The 17,574-nt window shown below is 39.2% G+C and overlaps 1 protein-coding gene across 1 annotated transcript; it reads right to left on the minus strand.

Moving 5' to 3' along the window:
* Positions 1–427: 427 nt before the first annotated feature.
* On the minus strand, positions 428–16,273 carry xdh (xanthine dehydrogenase). The gene is made up of 35 exons (XM_026157498.1): positions 15,791–16,273; positions 14,749–14,806; positions 11,560–11,656; positions 11,299–11,407; positions 10,570–10,696; positions 10,403–10,464; positions 10,232–10,324; positions 10,063–10,143; positions 9,385–9,529; positions 9,178–9,270; positions 8,799–8,950; positions 7,839–7,932; positions 7,354–7,463; positions 7,055–7,239; positions 6,540–6,702; positions 6,367–6,456; positions 6,019–6,188; positions 5,808–5,934; positions 5,617–5,736; positions 5,042–5,138; positions 4,841–4,965; positions 4,611–4,744; positions 4,455–4,542; positions 4,257–4,343; positions 3,978–4,169; positions 3,750–3,895; positions 3,454–3,535; positions 3,261–3,356; positions 2,909–3,112; positions 2,753–2,805; positions 2,557–2,671; positions 2,285–2,350; positions 1,981–2,169; positions 1,726–1,893; positions 428–1,177 (listed from the first exon to the last, which is right to left on the minus strand). Exons 1-35 carry the CDS (start codon positions 15,887–15,889, stop codon positions 1,127–1,129), a joined length of 4,068 nt encoding a protein of 1,355 aa, XP_026013283.1. The 5' UTR covers positions 15,890–16,273; the 3' UTR covers positions 428–1,126.
* Positions 16,274–17,574: the final 1,301 nt, after the last annotated feature.

A 17,574-nucleotide genomic window follows, 5' to 3' on the forward strand; every position in this document is an offset into this window, starting at 1 on the left:
TATTCTTGAGTTTTAAACCACATGCAGCATCATTTTATTTACAGGACTTTAGTGGTGGCTCTGGACGACTGAATGTTAACTTTGACAACATGAGTCAAAGGAAGAAAAGCCAAACCAACAGATGTGTTTAATATGTTTATTTCATTCATATTGCAACAATTGCTTTGAGCAAAGCAGTCAGAATTTAAACTGGACCTTTTCTGCTTGTTTTTAATTCTAGGAATCACTGTTCAAAATTATCCTTATTTATCTCACACTGGGACTTGGTGTAGTTCCCAGTTTATCATCTGCGAAACTAAGAAGTAGTTGCTGGGATTGAAAAGTGTAGCCAACACCTACAGTTCCCCTAATGTGCCTGTGAGGCTCTAAAAGTGAGTCAGTCCCAATAAACTCCTATGTTAAAATGTCCAGCTTTATAATTGAAATAAACATGTTTTTAGCCTGTTTAAATTTAACAGAGGCTTAAAGTTTGCATTATTTAATGTGTGACCTCTTTGGCTAACTGCTAATTGCAGGACTTTTATTGCATTATTTAGCACCTATAAGCAGATATCTGTGTATGTACAGCTCTCCCTCTTGTTCCAAATATGGTCACTTCTGGCTTGAAAAAAAGACTATAGTGGTCAAAATGTTGAGGCTTGACAACAAGACTTTCCAAATCAATAGGAAATTAGGTCACGGTGGTTATCTAAACCTTTTTTAACAACCGTCCCACAGAAAAGCTCACATTCTAATAACTGGACAGCTCATGAAAGGCTGGAGAAGTGCAGCAGCTCTTGGCTATGAGCTGTGCTTTGTCTGTATAATGACCTAACGTTAGCTCTGTAACACTGCAATATTATATATACTCTGCAACAGAAAATGCAGAAAAGGTCCCCTTTGATTAATACCGAGTTTACAAAATTACAACTGAAATATTAAAGTGAAAGTGTAACAAAAAATATTGAATTCTTTCCTATTAATGCTGTATCAGTAGACAAATATTAGAGTAGCACCAGGATATCCTAATATTCTAATCCTATCATAATTGCGTAATATTTGGTCCTTCAGGAGCTTTTCTGGTAACAAGGCTAAACGTGGCTTAATATGTTCTTGAGGTTTTTTGATTGATCATCAGTGGAGCGTCCTACACCTGAACAGACCAGGGGATAAAGGTTCCTGCTTCAGCCAGAGGACACTGCAATAGAAAAACAGCTGGTAAGTTCAAATATAAACAGTTTTAGGTCTCTCAGTTTCTTTTATCCAAATGACCTTTCTGCATATTTTCAATTTCTCCTTTAAAGACATGAAAAAGATTTAACCATCTCACAATGTAAAACCTAAATGTTGTCATTTGTTTCATCCGTTCTTTTTTATACCCACAAAGCTGAAATTCTTTTGATTTTTTTTATTTTTTCTTTGCATGTTTATCTGGATCCTATCTCTTCAAATCTGACAACAGTGCAGTTTGAGTCAGCTGGGCAGAAAAGAAATAAAACTGTTAATCCAGAGCTGTAACAAGACCTGATTCTCACTAAACCTTTTCATGGACAGGATGCCGTCGTCGGCATAAAAGCTAACAATAAAAGCTAATGGAAACTTGAACATCACAAAAAGTATTTTGTTAAAAGTTGGAGTTATGCTGCAATGAGAACATGGACGATGTAGTTACTCTCATTTTTATGTACTGAGTGTAAACTTTTATGCCTGATTTGTCAAGCCAGATCTTTCACAAGATTTTCATACCAGTTTAGTGAAGCGGTCACTGCAGGCATTGCGGATCCTCTCGGCAGAAGCAGGGCTGTCCAATCTAAATGGCCCAGTAATCCCTGACTCTGCCCGTGCAGCACTGATGGCATCTTTGATGGCATAAAAAACTGAAGATGCCAAGAAGAGAGGAGGCTCACCTACAGCCTGGGAAAGGAAAAACAAAAAGTATAAGTCCGTTAGATCCAGGATCATCAGTTTTTAAACTGTCTTGAGCATTACCAGATTTCTTACCTTGGAGGCAAAGATGGCCTTGTCATTAGGAGCATCACGAAGCAACGAGACCGTAAGCTGGGTAGGAATGTCACCGAAGGCAGGGATTTTATAAGAACCAGGACCCCGAGTGAGGAGGACTCCCTGGGGTGAATAATGAAGCTCTTCCAGGGTGAAGAGACCCAGACCCTGCATGAATGCTCCCTCAACCTAAATGTAGACATGAGGAACGAATCAGTACCATAAAAATGTGGTTTTTGTTTCTTTTATTGGTTCATTGATCCATCAGTTGTCTTTATGTATGAATAATACTTGAATATCTCACCTGCCCGATATCTATAGCTGGGTTGAGACTGTTGCCAACATCCATCACTATGGTGGTACTCAAGTTCTGTAAGACAAATACGTCATGAAAATATCTCAAGTCAGAATTTACCAGTAAAATTGAAAAACTGAAAAAGTGAAAAAAAAAAGTGGTGTTAAACACCTTAATCAGATTGACAGAGGTGATAAAATCAGTCAGAGTTCCTTAAAACGTTTTAAACATTTGATTCAAGAGTTTGAACTCAGATAAATGTAGCTGTACTTGGTGCAGACCTTATGTGATCCGGTCAAACAGTCTATCTCCACCTCTGAACAGGCCACTCCGTAGGAGAAATAGCTGAAGGCTCTGCCTGAGTTTGTTTCAAAGTCATAACCAATATCTGGAGTCCTGATAAGAAAGCGGGAAACAGTGAAACCTTTCATTTTGTTGTAATATGAAGTTAATCAATGATTCATTTGGTGAACTCACTTATAAAAACCATTTGCACTGAGGCTGACTCTGTCAAAGTAAGCTGCTTTCACCTGGTAAACAGACACAAATACACCAAGTACAGTTAAAAGATGAATATTTAATGGGAATAACCCCCCCCCAAAAAAGTACTATGACAAATTTAGCCCTGTTTACCCAGTCCTCCCACGTTCCATTAGGATTCTTGGCCTTGAATGGCTCAAGACGTTTCAGCAGGATCTCGCAGGCATTCTTCAAGGCAGCACCATTGAGGTCTGAGGATGCAGAGGCAGCGGTTGCACTGGTGTTGGGAACTGTGTTGGTGCTGGTCTCTGATATGTGGATCTTTGAGGAGGGGATACCCAGAACTCTGCTGGCAACCTGAAAACACACAGCGAAGACAGTTCTGAATGCTTCTGAATGGCTGAACAGCTTCTCACTAAATTGCAGTAGTGTAAAAACTGTAAACATCCAATGTGATGTTTGAAATAAATATGTGGATTTTAAATAGATGAGTGGAGTCCTTTACCTGAACCATCTTGGTGTGAAGTCCTTGTCCCATTTCAGTCCCTCCATGAGTCAACAACACTGAGCCATCTGTGTAGATATGAACCAGAGCTCCAGCCTGAAGACAAATCAAAACAACCAATCAAGGCTGCTCACGATAAAAGAATAATAGGAACTGTTTAAACTTAAAATATTTGTTTGTTTGTGTATCAGACCTGGTTTAGGAAAAGTGCAGTGAAGCTGATGCCAAATTTGGTAGGAACAACAGCAATTCCCCGTTTGGTCCATCGGTTCTGTCTGCCCAGAAAACAGAAAATGATCATTTTGAAAAAGTAAGTTTCATGTTTTTATTTCTTTTCTCAAACCTTTTTGCGTCTCATCCCACAAAGTACATTTTTAGAAGTTATGCAGACTGGATAATTATTACCTCTTGCGTTGCTAAAATTGCTTCGAAACTTGTTCTTATCCACTCAAAAGTACTGAAATTTTGGTCTAAATAAATTTCTCTTACCTGTTGTAGAGGTCAATGGCAATTCGACGTTGCTGGTATCCAGAGCGTGACATGCATTCATCCCAGCAGCGGTCTAAGGTGATCTGGTCCAGGACTTGATTAAATGGAGTTGAATCACCTTTCATATACAAGTTCAACCGCCGAACCTACAGGAGGATGGAGACACTGACTGGACTGCCATTCATTAACTCGACTTAGTTGTTTATCCAACTTCAGTTATCCACCAACCTCCTCAGGCGACTTCCCCAGACTCTGAGCCACATCGGTCATCCAGTTCTCTGCCACCATCATACCCTGTGGCCCTCCAAAGCCTCTGAAAGCGGTGTTGGATGGCAGGTTGGTGCGGCACAGGAAACCTCGGCCACGTATATTTGGCACTCTATATGAGTTCTCCATGTGAAACAGAGCTCGCTCCACAATCTTTTTGAATACACAGCTAACTTTAGGGCGTTATCAGCATACCATGTAATTAGATGAATAAGGTCTGTGGTTCATAATAATACTCACTGCCTGAGAGAGATCCATGGAGTTTCCAGCATTACCATAGTACGTCACATCCAGGGCAACAACTCTCCCACTGTTTAAAAACCCAACCTGCAGCAAGAGAAAAGGATCAGTAAAATTACCTTCAAAAATTAAAATTACTGCCATAAGTATCATAGCTGCTGCTACTGCCAACACTGATAGTAGTACTATTCCTCATACCTTATATTTACCATAGAAGGGATGTCTTCCTCCAGTAATTAGCATGTCCTCGTCTCTGTCCAACATACACCTGACAGGCCTCTTCAGTCTGAAGCACAGAAAGCCAGATTCTTACCAATGTTAGATTCTTGAGGTTTTAAAAATTGATGGACTTACTTATTTGCTGCCACAGCAACCACAGTGGATAGCAAAGTGGTCCGCGATTCTTTTCCTCCAAAACCTCCGCCCATCCTCTTCACGCGGACCACCACCCTGTTTGCAGGGACACCCAATGCCATTGCCACCAGAGACTGAATCAGAGACACACTTATAGGTTAATTTATTACATCTTATTTTGTGTGTGTTTTTATGCTATTGTTACCTGTGTTTTGGAGCATTGGAGTTACCTGTGTATGGGTGGGTGCCTGGGTGGAAACAAAGAGCTCCATCTCTCCATCCTCTCCTCGGGGAACAGCCAGAGTAACATTTGTCTCCAAGTAGAAATGCTCCTGACCACCGATATGCATCTCACCTGACAGACAGCAAATCAAAAATTAATGCCAGCTGGAAAAGTGAGGAGTCACATAGAGTCACAGAGACAGTCCTACCCTCCAGGATGTGGTCAGCATGTTTAAACCCCAACTCCAAATCCCCCTTTTGTATGGTTCTGATTGGCTGATAGAAGGACTGGGTAGCAATAGCCTCCTGTCAATCAAACCAACACAACATTTTATTTTAAGCATAAAAGTCAAAATTTAAATAATATTATTTTATGGTTCTCAGCTGCTAGAAAAACACAAAGTTACAACATTTTACTGGACTTTATGCAATAAAAAAGATAGGTACATATTCTAGAGGTAGATTATATTCTACACAACAGAAAATGCTTTAAAAAGTGAAGCTAGAAATTCTTGAAATACATAGAATAGAATGAAATGGTAAAAATTTAACAATGTTAACTGTAAGTGCAAATTTATTTTATAATGTAAATTTAAGTTACATTTAATTTAATTTTTTCTTTAAATGTAAATTTACATTGAGAAATTAAGATGGTAGCAGATTTATTTTTGTGTCAAATTACATCGACATGTTTAAAATGTTACATCAGCATTCACTCTGGATACATAACCATCAAAGATCATCAATGATTGGTCAATAGCAGCTCAGGTGTGTCAGCTCTCACCTGTATGGTTATGACAGGCTGCCGCTCTTCATACTCGATCCTCACGGCTTTGGCGGCTCTCTGAGCTTGAAGCTGAGTTTTGGCCACCACAGCACCAATGATATGACCCACACAAGTCACCTGCACACAGGACAGACGAGATATCAACCTCAACCCTACAAAGCCTGATGATTGGTTGGAAGAAAACAAACCTCGCCGTCAGCAAGGACAGTCTCATCAAATTTGAGAGATCCGGCGGTGTTACTGCCAGGGATGTCATCAGCAAACAGGAAGCAGACGACACCAGGGCAACGCTCAGCACCTGACGTGTCTATAGACCTGTAACACATAACTGGTTACACATGACATATATCTGTTGGACAGGTGAGTGTAGTACAGGGGTGTTTTCTACAGGTGTCTTACAATATTCGAGCGTGGGCCTTGCTGCTGGTGATGAGTGACAGGTAGAGCTCGTTCTCGTACAGCGGCACGTCATCGCAGTAAACCGCCTCACCTGTTGCCTGCTTCATGGCCGACAGGTGCATTATGGGACGGCCCACCACATCATCCTGGTTCTGCCCCTTTGCCACGGCCTACAAGAGGAGATTCGAAATACATACATGGACAATAAATCTCAATCTGTTACATTTCCAGAGATTATATATGTATAAATATTTACTTTAATTAAACTCTGAAATTTCATAGAAAATTGAAAAATTTGAATATTTTGTAGACATTCATTTAAGAATAACATAAAACACTTTGTTGTACCTGGTAGATCTGAACGCTGGATGGCGTCTCTGGATGGTACACTTCAGTCGCACTCAGACAATCTGAGGTGACCTCGGCCACCTTTAGCCCCTGAGAGATGGACCAATGAGAAGCTGTTAAAAACAATCACATGACAATTGTTGTTTAAATCTGATGATGGGAAACAGACAGACCTGCAGTCGGAGCTTCTGCAGCACTGTCAGGTAGAACTTGTAGAAGAGGCTCAGAGTTAAAGTTCTTCGGTATGTCACCATGCCACCCGGCACAGACGGATCCAGGCTCATCTCCTCAGCCATTGAGTTGCAAGCCTCCTCTAGAAGCTCCTCTCCCCACGGCCTGTACGATACCAAACATTCTTACAGCCTTCTATCCTTCCTTCTTATTTTTCTTCTTTGTTACTTTCCTTTCTTTTCCTTTCCTTTTTTGTTCATCCTGACCTTCGTCCCTTTTTTACTTCCTCCCTTCTTTAATGCTTAATGACTTTCTTTCATTCATCCTATGTGCTTACATCCTTTCATATTTTTCCTTCCTCCCATAATTCCTGCTACCTTCCTTTCTTTCTTCTTAAATCATCACTTCTTTTGACAATTTCTTGATTCTTTCCCTGTATACTTATTTCCATTTTCTTCCATTCCTTCCTTCCTCCCTTCTCTATTTTTTATCTTTCTTTCCTTTGACTCCTTCTTACCTTCCAATCAGTCTGTTTGCCGTCTTCTTAGCCAGTACTGTGGTCGGTGCCATGCCACCAAAACTCAGCCTCAGGTTCTCAACAACATCGGTCCCAGGGGTGAAGGTGACGCTCATCGCTGCTGTGACGATACTGATGTCATCCTCACGGCGAGGGGATTGTTTGTAGGCAGACACAAACTGAGTCTGCAGGTAGAAAACAAAGTCGCTGACTGACAGAACACATGAGGTGGTCACAGGAAATGGTTGGAGGGGTTTAAATGTAACAGGAAGTAATTGCATCAACAAAACTGCTTCGACCTTTTTGCTGTATGGGATATGAATTGAGAGTAGGATCTGCTGAGGTTGCAGAGCTGTCCTCCTGTAACCTGTGAAGAACCCATCATCCATCTGAATCTCACGGCTTCCATCTGAAGGACAGTCAGAGGTCAAAAGCGAGGGTCAACAAGACAAAACACATGGAAGCCACAAGAACAGCTGGTTGTCAATGGTAATTCTTATTCAAACATTTATACAGTTATTATTATGAACACGTAAACTACAGCTTAGAGAAATGTAACCAGGAAACAGCTGAATTTCCTGTGAGCAGCGCCTGGCACATGATAGATGATCAGACACCTGATCACTGTGAGACTGAAGAAAAACCTAAAATCAGGCAGATTCTCAGGCAGGCTCTGAATGAGATTTGTCTGATGTTTTTTCTGGAGGTTTACCTTGAATGGATAGTTTAGTTTGAATTTTTATCAGCACCTTATGTCAACCAGAATAAAAGTGTGTGCTGTTACCTTTGTCCACCAGAGTGAGCTTGCAGCCGGCTGCCATAAAGACCGGGTTCAGGTCCGATATGGGGCTGGCTGTCATGATGTTTCCACCGACAGCCTGAAAAACGCGACACAATCACGTCTTATCACAATGTCACAGAAAACAAGACAGTCTCAACTTTTTATATCACAGTAATGTTTTTATGACGTAAGGTGTTCTTTAAACTTATAGGCATGGTTCAGTAGCTATTGTTGAGCAAAACTCCTTTTTCAAAATCATACTGGATTAAATTTGCTTCTAAATTTACTCTATACCCAGTCATTGAGGGCTTGTGAACAACAAAATAGCTCTGTGTATTTACTGGTATATTTCTACTATGCTACAGTGGGTATTTCCTTGGAAAGGTCCAAATCCAACTGAATGCAAATTGCTCTGTATATTTTGCCACATCCAAGACGAATGAAACTTCCCACTAACTTGGTGTATGTCATAGAAGAAATGTTTTGTCTTACAGGGCATCAACCACAAACCTCTTACTACCTCTCTGTATGTACCCTAAACTCCCCCATGAAACCTGCATATATTGGGATGTTCCCACTCTCTTGCCCCCTAAAGTACTTTCTTGTTTTCACGCACCTCCTGTACTATCATAGAAATTATATAATTGTTTGAAACACTCCATAATCCCCAAAGCTAAACCTTAATTGTCATTGGACCAGAGTATCATTGAATATGTCAATTAACTTTGAAATTATTGACATTTTCTGCTGTCTCTGTGTATTGATTGGTGATGTTACACTCTCCATTGGCCCCTCATGCCTAGGCACACAGGGTATCTCTTCAAAAAGGTCCATTATAACATAGAACCTAAATTTACCCCACCAAAGTACCCACTTGTGTCTTGGAAAAGGTCTAGTGTCCTGGAAAAGGTCTAGTGTCCTAGAATCAAACAACTTTTGTACCAGTCAGTCCAGGTAACTCACCGCTACATTACGAATCTGCACTCCAGCAAACCAGCGCAGCTGCTCCAGGACAGCGAGGAACACCTCAGTCTTATGAGGAGGAAGACTTTCCACTGCCTGCCTCAGCACCACCGCCATGTGGCTGAGAGTGCATGCTGCACCAAACACAATCCCTGAAACAAAGAGATTTTCTCATCACTGCTTCTTCTCCCATCGCTGAGCTACAGCAACCTTTAACCTTTTTGATTTAGAAGACAATCTATGTTCTCTTAACACTTACTCTTCAGTGATAAGAACCAGTTTGCTTTCTTATTTACTTTCCACTTTCTTATTTAATTCATTCATTTGCAATCAGAAGGAAACGTTTATTAGCAGTGGTATCAACGTGAGTTGTACTCACCATCTTCAGCGTGAGTCACTGCGCTCAGTTCAGGAATGAAGGTTGGAGCTAGGATGACTGGGTAAACCATGTTCTTAAACTTAACTTCAACACCTGAAGGCATAAATGAAAGAGTGAATGAGTCAGTAAGTTAGTATTTATCTGAGTAAATGAGTGCTAATTGTGAAATGAAGGAGTGAATGAATGATCTGAGTGAACCAGACTGACCAACTTCGGTGTTTCCCACCACCACACGGGCATCTGGATGTTTCCATTTCAGATTCAGAAACTCATCCAGACTGTCAGGCTGCAGCCATGTCATTCGCTCACCATGGAAACACAGCGAATGTGGCTTCCGATCTTTAGAGAGAGTCTGGGTGGAATAAAGTGGAAGGAGAGGGACAAACACAATGTGTGAAATCAGTTCATTATACATATCAATAGCACAACAAATGACTGGAGGGAAACTGTGGAACTACAGCTCACATGGTGCTTATGGAAATGTAGCTTGATGTGTCACAGCCACCTCTGAAGCTTCACCTGCCTTTGTTTAGTGATCAAATCAGCCAGAGCTCAAGAACTAACTTCCTGTTACACCTGGATGCACCCATCTGTTTCTCAGGATCTTGGCCTCATGTTCAAATCAAATCAAGGTGCTTGTATACTGATAATTTTGTTCTGTTTCCATTATGTCATTTTACATTTACACAGGTGCTTTAGAAGAAAAGACGTCCATATGGAAAATGGTAGATGTTGATGTTTTTTTAGGTTTAACCCATCAATGTCAAGACCTCCTAGCATTTTTTTCAGAAGCTCCTACACCTAGAGTAGGTACTTTGTTTTTTTCCCCAAAATTACCCCAACGTGATTGTGCTTGATTGTGTGCTTGGGTTTGTGTGAATTTACCATGAGTTCAGGAGGAAAGATGACTTCCTGCGTCGGGTCAAAGGGTGCAAATTCTGCAGGGTTAAAAAGAGACGTAGCTTCCTGTGTAAAAACATACACGCAGTTTACATCCAAACACCTTCAACAGGCTGTTCAATAGTTTTTAACAACAAGAATGAAGATCACTTACATTGATTTGCTCCTCTGAACCATTCTGTGCTCCATTCACATTACTCATACAGCAGCCATTTTTCTGCCCCCTCCCTCCACAGCATCCCCCCTCCTGGTGGAAAACACACAAACGGACTGTCATCAACAGAGTAATGGCAAAAATAAACCTTCTCCATGGGTGTCTTCTCACCACAGTGAAAGTCTTGTATCCTTCCAGTATTGGCCTGTATCCAGTGCAACGACACAGATTTCCTGAAAATGTGATAATTTGTGTTGAAACATCAGGTCTGATCACTGCTTCCGTAGTTTCTTTCCCTATTTAATAAACAGCAAAAGTCAGTCTGTCTCTGGCAGGACCTTGGAAAGCCTCCTCCATATCGGCCATCATAGGTGTGGGATTGTTCCTCAGCAGGGCGTACATGGACATGACGATACCTGGCGTGCAGAAACCGCATTGAGAGCCATGAGCCTTTGCAATTCGTTCCTGAATGATGAAAAAAAACTCCCATTAGGGGAAATATTTACAAAAGTAAATACATGTACAAGTATTTACTGCAATTGAAGCCTCAGGAAAAAGCTTTAGGAAAACATTGTAATGGTTCCTCAACAGTTTTCTTCAATGGCAATTCCATTAGGAAGGAAACTAGTTTTAGCTAGCTAGCAGAAAACTGCAAAGTTTCACATTGCTACAGGTCATATTAAAGTCCATTTAAATATTTGCAATAAAAACAATTTAATACCTGAAAAAGTTGCTTCATTAGTAACTTTGTACAAATATACAAATAATTAATTGAGTAAAAATGCTTTGTTAGAAGGAGGTAATGCAGTCATTTTCCAGCTGGTAGGTAAAATTTCTTCCCCCTGGTGGTCAAACATAGACAAATGCCTCTTTAATACAGGTCATTAAGGCAATATGTTACCATGGAAACTTGTTTCTAACATTGTCTCTTAATGTTTTCAACAATTTTGAGATAATAACCTACATTTTTGATTTATGGAATCCATTTTGTTTCAGTTGCAGAAACACAAGTTCCTTATGTTCCTTTGTGTTCAGGTATGTGTTGTTTTTTTGTTGTTTTTTCTAACCTGGACAGGGTGCAACTTCCTCGCCACGCTGCCGATTCCCTCCACAGTCGTCACGGCCACCAGGTGCAGGGAGCAGAGAGGGGCCAGGCAAGCGTTGCTGGCGTAATGACTGGATGCAGTTAAAGACTGTTCACGTGCTCTCAAATGTTTTATTTAGCAGCTGTGAAATCAGTTTGTTATGGATGGAGCACATGAGTGCAGCTGATTGACAACATACATTTTAAACACACGCAAGTATAAACACACACAGAGTAAGGATACAGCAGCTGCTTAGTGTGTGTTTGGTATCTGGACAGCATTACAGTACAGGCTCCACAGCCGCCCTCAGCACAGCCCAGCTTGGTTCCTGTTAGACCCACTGAACACACACACACACACACACACACACACACACATTTTTACTGTGAAATCACTAAATCACTGGATGTGGTCATGAAGCGTGTCGGAGTACAGTTATGCTCTCAGAGACCGGCTGTAAAACCTGAATCAGCAACTCTGACTGTTACTGAACACGTCACTGAGATGAGATGTTCTCATACGACATGATACTCGACTCATTTTGTCTTTGTGTGGAATATAAACAGATATATACAAGTACGGGCAGGCTACTGCAGCCATAAACAGGTCAAGTTTAAGACTTTAAAAGACATTTTAAAACCACTTTTAAAGAAATTTAAGAACGAACATACAAACGAAATACACAATAAGAGGGAAAATGATGTTCTTCCAAGTATAAGGAGTATAATGTGTTTTGATCCTGGTGTGTACTAAAATTACGCTATTTGGTTTAGACACTGAACTCACTTAGAGTTAGACATTAAAAACTATTCTGTGAGGTTTAGGAAAAGACCAACACAACTATAAATGATTACTTTTAGGCGACGGATTACTGTCAAAAAAGTGCCAAAGATAACCTTGTGTTCAAGAGCATCATCCCATTTTCCTGAGCTTTAGGACACCTTTGACATACATTTGTAAGCATTTTTACAGAGAATAATTGTTGCTTCAAAGCCATCTGCTTGCTAGCAGGGCCTTCTTCATCATCGTCTTCATCCAGGGCCAGGTCAGGCTGAAAGGGCTGAGGAATTTTGTATTTGTATTGATTTGGGATTATGTTATGGTACTACATGATGGAAATCATTTCAGTAAATAATTTGAGACCGATCAAACACAGTTTTCAGTTTTTTTTACAAATCTCTAATCACTCTCATAGAACTAAAAATGCTGCTCTGTAATTGGTTCAGGTGCTTCAAAAGGCACTAGAGACCCTTTATTGGGTAATTTGCATCCAGGATAACCTGTTATTCTAAGTGCTATACAAATGAAAAAATAGGTTTTAGTTTGGTTCTAAATAATCTGAAATCTGTTGTTGCTGCTCTCATTGTAACATTTATAGAATAATAATGAACGTAAACTTGTAACCACAGCATTTACAAGAATATTGTTGTAACGGAAAATTGCAGATAGCAGTCTCAGTGAATAGCTGTAATTCAACAAACTGCAAGAAGAAGCTTCCGAACTGTGGATGGAATATTTCTTGGAATTTTTTTTGTAACACCTAAAAAGTGTGATGCTCTGAATCTGTTTAATTTCTCTGGCTTTAGGTGGCTTTAGTCACCAGTGTTGGTCAAGTTACTTGAAAAAAGTAATCAGTAACTAATTACTGATTACTTCCCCAAAAAAGTAATCCCGTTACTTTACTGATTACTTATTTTCAAAAGTAATTAATTACTTAGTTACTTAGTTACTTTTTAAAAACACGATTTACAACCTGAAGAGGTGATAAAGCGATAGATCTTTCAGCCCAATTCTACTTTTTCTACATAATCCATCATACAAAATGTAATCAAATGGAAAAGTCTCTTTTTTTAAACTTGTTTCATCAGTTTTAATCTTTTAACTTTATGCATCAAGCAAAAATTTAATTATATGCAACATTCTCTGAGTTGAATAAATTAGTTTAACATTTAAACCTATTTTCTGCACATTCCAGCACATAAAATAAAATATTTTTTGTGTTTACACTCACTCTTTCAAATAGATGCAAGTAAAACACAGCAGAACATAAATAAAGTCAAAGACTCAGCGGTCCTGTTGCTCTATTTTCACCTGTAAAGCAGGACTGCGGTAGGCGGAGGTTTACCCTGGTGCAGGTGTGCAGCGGTCAGTGGAAGGATACGGCAGTGTCTCTGTGAGTTTCCCATTACGTCGTTGCGCTCTCGGAGCTTGCTTGGAAGTTTAGGGGTTTTTTTCGCTGTAAAAAGAAGTTTTCTTCCCACGCACGATGGACGCTAATGTTTTTGTCACTTTTTATGGAATCGAACTCAAAGTAAGGTCAGTACTTCCACGCTGCACACTCATACTCTCTCCCACAATCGATCTGTGATCCATTGTTGATCTGCACACAGCTGTTGTCACTAACGGCGCACTCGCTTACGTCACTGTCGTGAGACATTCTCGCAAAAAATCACAGTTTTAGTAACGCAGCATTCCTACGGGAAAGTAACGGTAATCTAATTACCGTTTTTGCAATAGTAATCCCTTACTTTACTCGTTACTCAGAAAAAGTAATCAGATTACAGTAACGCGTTACAAGTAACGCGTTACTGCCCATCTCTGTTAGTCACCTAAAGCCAACATAAAGTGGCTTTAGGTGACTCTTCTGATTTGGTGCTATATAAATAAGATTTAAATAAACTGAACTAAAAATCAAAGTTGGGAATATGTTTTTATATTTATACCCATTAGTAACAAACGGTACACTTGTGGTATACACATCTAATGGTGAACAATACTGCACAATTTTGGTATGATTGCTTTCATTTCCTGTAATTAGCTCCTTTTATTTACTATTATTAAAGGCAATTTAATAGTTCCTGTGAATTCAGTTTCCTCTAGTGGGACACGAAAGATACTGCTGTGCTGTGAGGGCAGTCTGAAACATCAGTCACAGTTTAATATTTCATAAATTATGAAATACAAATGACAGATGAACACTCAGGAAATGAGAGAGGAAAGCTTTCTGGCACAAATCCCAAATGCTGGAAAGTGCTGGACTTTGACTGTTTGATTGCAGAGACAGTCACTGACCTCGCAGCCGCTCATCATGAGAAAAACAATAAACCAAACCAGCACTTAAAAACACCACTGATTTAAACCTCTGTATTCATATTAAAGACATCAACAGCTGCGTTATTGGGTTAGGTTGTTACTTTGGGTTCTTCCCCTTTTTCTTCATGTAGTGTGCGCGAGGCTGAAGGTGGAAACGTGACCAGTGACAGAAAAAGATAAACAGGAACGTCTGCACAGTGAAAAAAACAAGGCTGAACTTGAACTTGAAAAAACCACTGACTGAGGACAAAGTCTATCTACCACTACACTATATGTGTTACTCTATAGATTATACTACACACTGTACAGACGTGTGTGTGTTTTTGTGTGTGATCATACATTTTCTCCGCAGATATGTCAGCAGGGTCATCTCAGGGTCTGCGTTCTTCTCAACAATCTGAAGCACAAACACAAATCAATCTTTCAGAGTACAGAGAAGCTCAAAAGTTACATTTTAATCAACATGAAAAGACTAAAAATACACAGAAAAATACACCAGGACATATAAATCAGTGTTTTACAGTTAATTATCAACAAGTTATTCACTGCTCTGAGACAGAAAAGTGATGGCAGCTGAGGTAAACTGAGTGCAGCTCATGTCCTTCCAGTTTAAATTTACAGAAACAAACTAACAGTCAGTTACCAGGAGGACGCTGCAGCTATAAAGTCAAAATAAACTTAATTTACATTAATCGAACATTCTGAATCAGAAATAAAACATTAAATGTTGGTCTAGATTTTAGTAATTAAAAATATACTAAAACTTGCATGGACTCTGGTTTAAGCGTAGTATAACTGACCAATGTAACATTCTGAATATTTTGAATTAATCCTGTATTTTAATGAATGAATCTTTCATTTTGCTCCCTCTCACAAACATTAAAGCTTTCACTGAGTATCAGCTACACATGCACAGCTTACTATGATTTCTTTTACCAGCTTTTTTGTGTTTGTCTCACTTATCAGAAGCAAACTGAATGTTATTATGTGTTTTTAATGCACCGTGTCGCCTGTAAGTCATCAATGTTTTGCTTTCACCAACATTTTGTTCCACATTCTGAAATACTTCAGTTTTTCATCCCAACTTTTTATTCATCTGAACAAACTTCTGTTTTTTCTAATTACTTTACTAGTTTTTTGCTCATTTGTTCTTTTATTTGTGAAAAAATATAACATTAATAGAATCAATTTACTTGGATTACAATAAAAAAAAATCAGGAGATTCAGCTGCAATTTGAAGCACAGTCTAAATTCTTACATAATTAAGTGTTCATGGTCTTTGTTATCGTTAAGATGGATTAAGCATGATATAAATGTTACAGAGGCAGACTGAGATCACAGTAAAGTCACTACGAATGAGCTAAAAGATGAATATTTTTACCTTCTTCCCATTAACAAAGAAGATGAGTTCATCAGACCCAGACCGGGTCTTGGTTCCTGTCCGGTCCCCCATGTTGCCGGTCTCCTGTGCCCTCTCCATGGTGCTGGTGTTTCTGGTCTTTAATGATCCGGCCTCGTGGGCTCAGTTATCTGGAGGGAGGCATGTCCTGTCCGGCCCCCCTTCTCCTCCCACAAAAACCTGAAGGTGCGTTCAGGAGCGTAGCAATCCCTCAGATGTTTCGATCGCGCTCAATAATCAAACGTTAAATCATGATCAGTCATGTGCGGATTAACTGATAAAGTCTGAAACTTCTTTCCCCTCACTTAAAAAAATAAAATAAACGTGTGTGAATGACCTGCAGAACTAACATTGCAGATGTTCCTGTTCTGAACAATTATTCACAGCTATGAGCATACCTGGAGGTCAAAGGTCACAGTCCTGTATAATAGTTGTGTAATAGCTGTAAACTAGTTACTGGATAACTATTATACGAATTTCAAGCTGACACAGCCGCTCACGAGTTCCAGTCTGTCAGGTCAGCTTCCTGCTCAGTTTTTATTTACCTTGAAGTAAAGACTGAAAATTTATCTTTGCATTTGACAGAACCCTCAAACTACATCTATTGACATCAAATACACATGAAAATCATGGTAAATCACAGCTTATCAGCAGCTTTAATGAACAATGACTGGAAACAACAACAAAGTCCTCCCCACTGAAGGTCACAGCCAGAAAACAAACTGTGATTGAATAAAGGTGGAAATAGAGACAAAACCAGAAATTCAAATTTAAAATATGTAACAACAAGATCTATGTAATAAAACAATGATGATAAAGTAAATATAAAACAGATGACTATGAAAACATACTAACATACTCAAATGGAAAAATGAAATGCATAATAAACTCAGAATTCAAATGTACATAAATAATGAAAAGAATTATAATTTGTAGTATGAATATAATTCAACCATAAATACTGACAAAACAATAAAAAGAAGTAAAAGGTATAAAATGAAACAAATACAGTGAAAACATTTCCTTAAAGTTAGTTTTTTTTTTAAACATAACACCAGTTTTTAAGAGTTTATTCATTTTAAAGAGTTTAAATCCACTACATCGCCATCAGCTCAAAGTGTAAAACAATTAATTCAGTGATTTTAAACTTTATATCATTATTATTATTATTATTATTATTATTATATGGTTTATATTAGACTGTAGAGCGGAAATATTTATTCATGTCACAAGACCTGTCAGCCAACATGCAGTTTTGTAACACAGCACAATGAATAGACTGCTTTCTCCTCACACATACATCAGATCACTCACAGACTCATGTGATCTGGATTCCAGCTGTGAATCCATTTGATTTGCCCTCCGTAACCTCAAAGGCCCCCGCTTATAGTCAGGAGATGCTGATAAATGAAAGTTCAACCAGACTCCACACAATTATTCTGCTTCTCTGTTACACATGTACATGGATGTGTTTGTTGTGGAGGATTTTAAGGTTTATACAAGAGACAAATAGAACTGTTTTGCCTATAAACAACTGACTTTTAAATTCACAGTCACAGTGGGCCTATGACTGAGCCCTGAGGTACATCATATTTAATGGCGCTGGCTACAATCTTCACATGAGGTTAGCCAACAAATATTAACGGTGAAAGTCGTTTTTAAAGTAGTAGTGAATGAGTTCTTATGCCATTTGTGCCATTCTAGTTTGATTTGCTAACAGAAAGCATTTAGTGTTTGTACGACCCGAAAGTTTCCTAAAACACATT

This window comes from Astatotilapia calliptera, chromosome 23, assembly GCF_900246225.1.
Source record: "Astatotilapia calliptera chromosome 23, fAstCal1.2, whole genome shotgun sequence".
Classification (NCBI taxonomy): Eukaryota; Metazoa; Chordata; class Actinopteri; order Cichliformes; family Cichlidae; genus Astatotilapia; species Astatotilapia calliptera.

Excerpts from the sequence above, each read along its gene's own strand:
- xdh (XM_026157498.1), bottom strand. The coding sequence starts at position 15,889 with ATGGAGAGGGCACAGGAGACCGGCAACATGGGGGACCGGACAGGAACC. Across the intron at positions 4,543-4,610 it reads GTTGCTGTGGCAGCAAATAA|ACTGAAGAGGCCTGTCAGGT; the intron begins GTAAGTCCATCA and ends TCTGTGCTTCAG. Across the intron at positions 2,806-2,908 it reads ATGGAACGTGGGAGGACTGG|GTGAAAGCAGCTTACTTTGA; the intron begins GTAAACAGGGCT and ends TCTGTTTACCAG.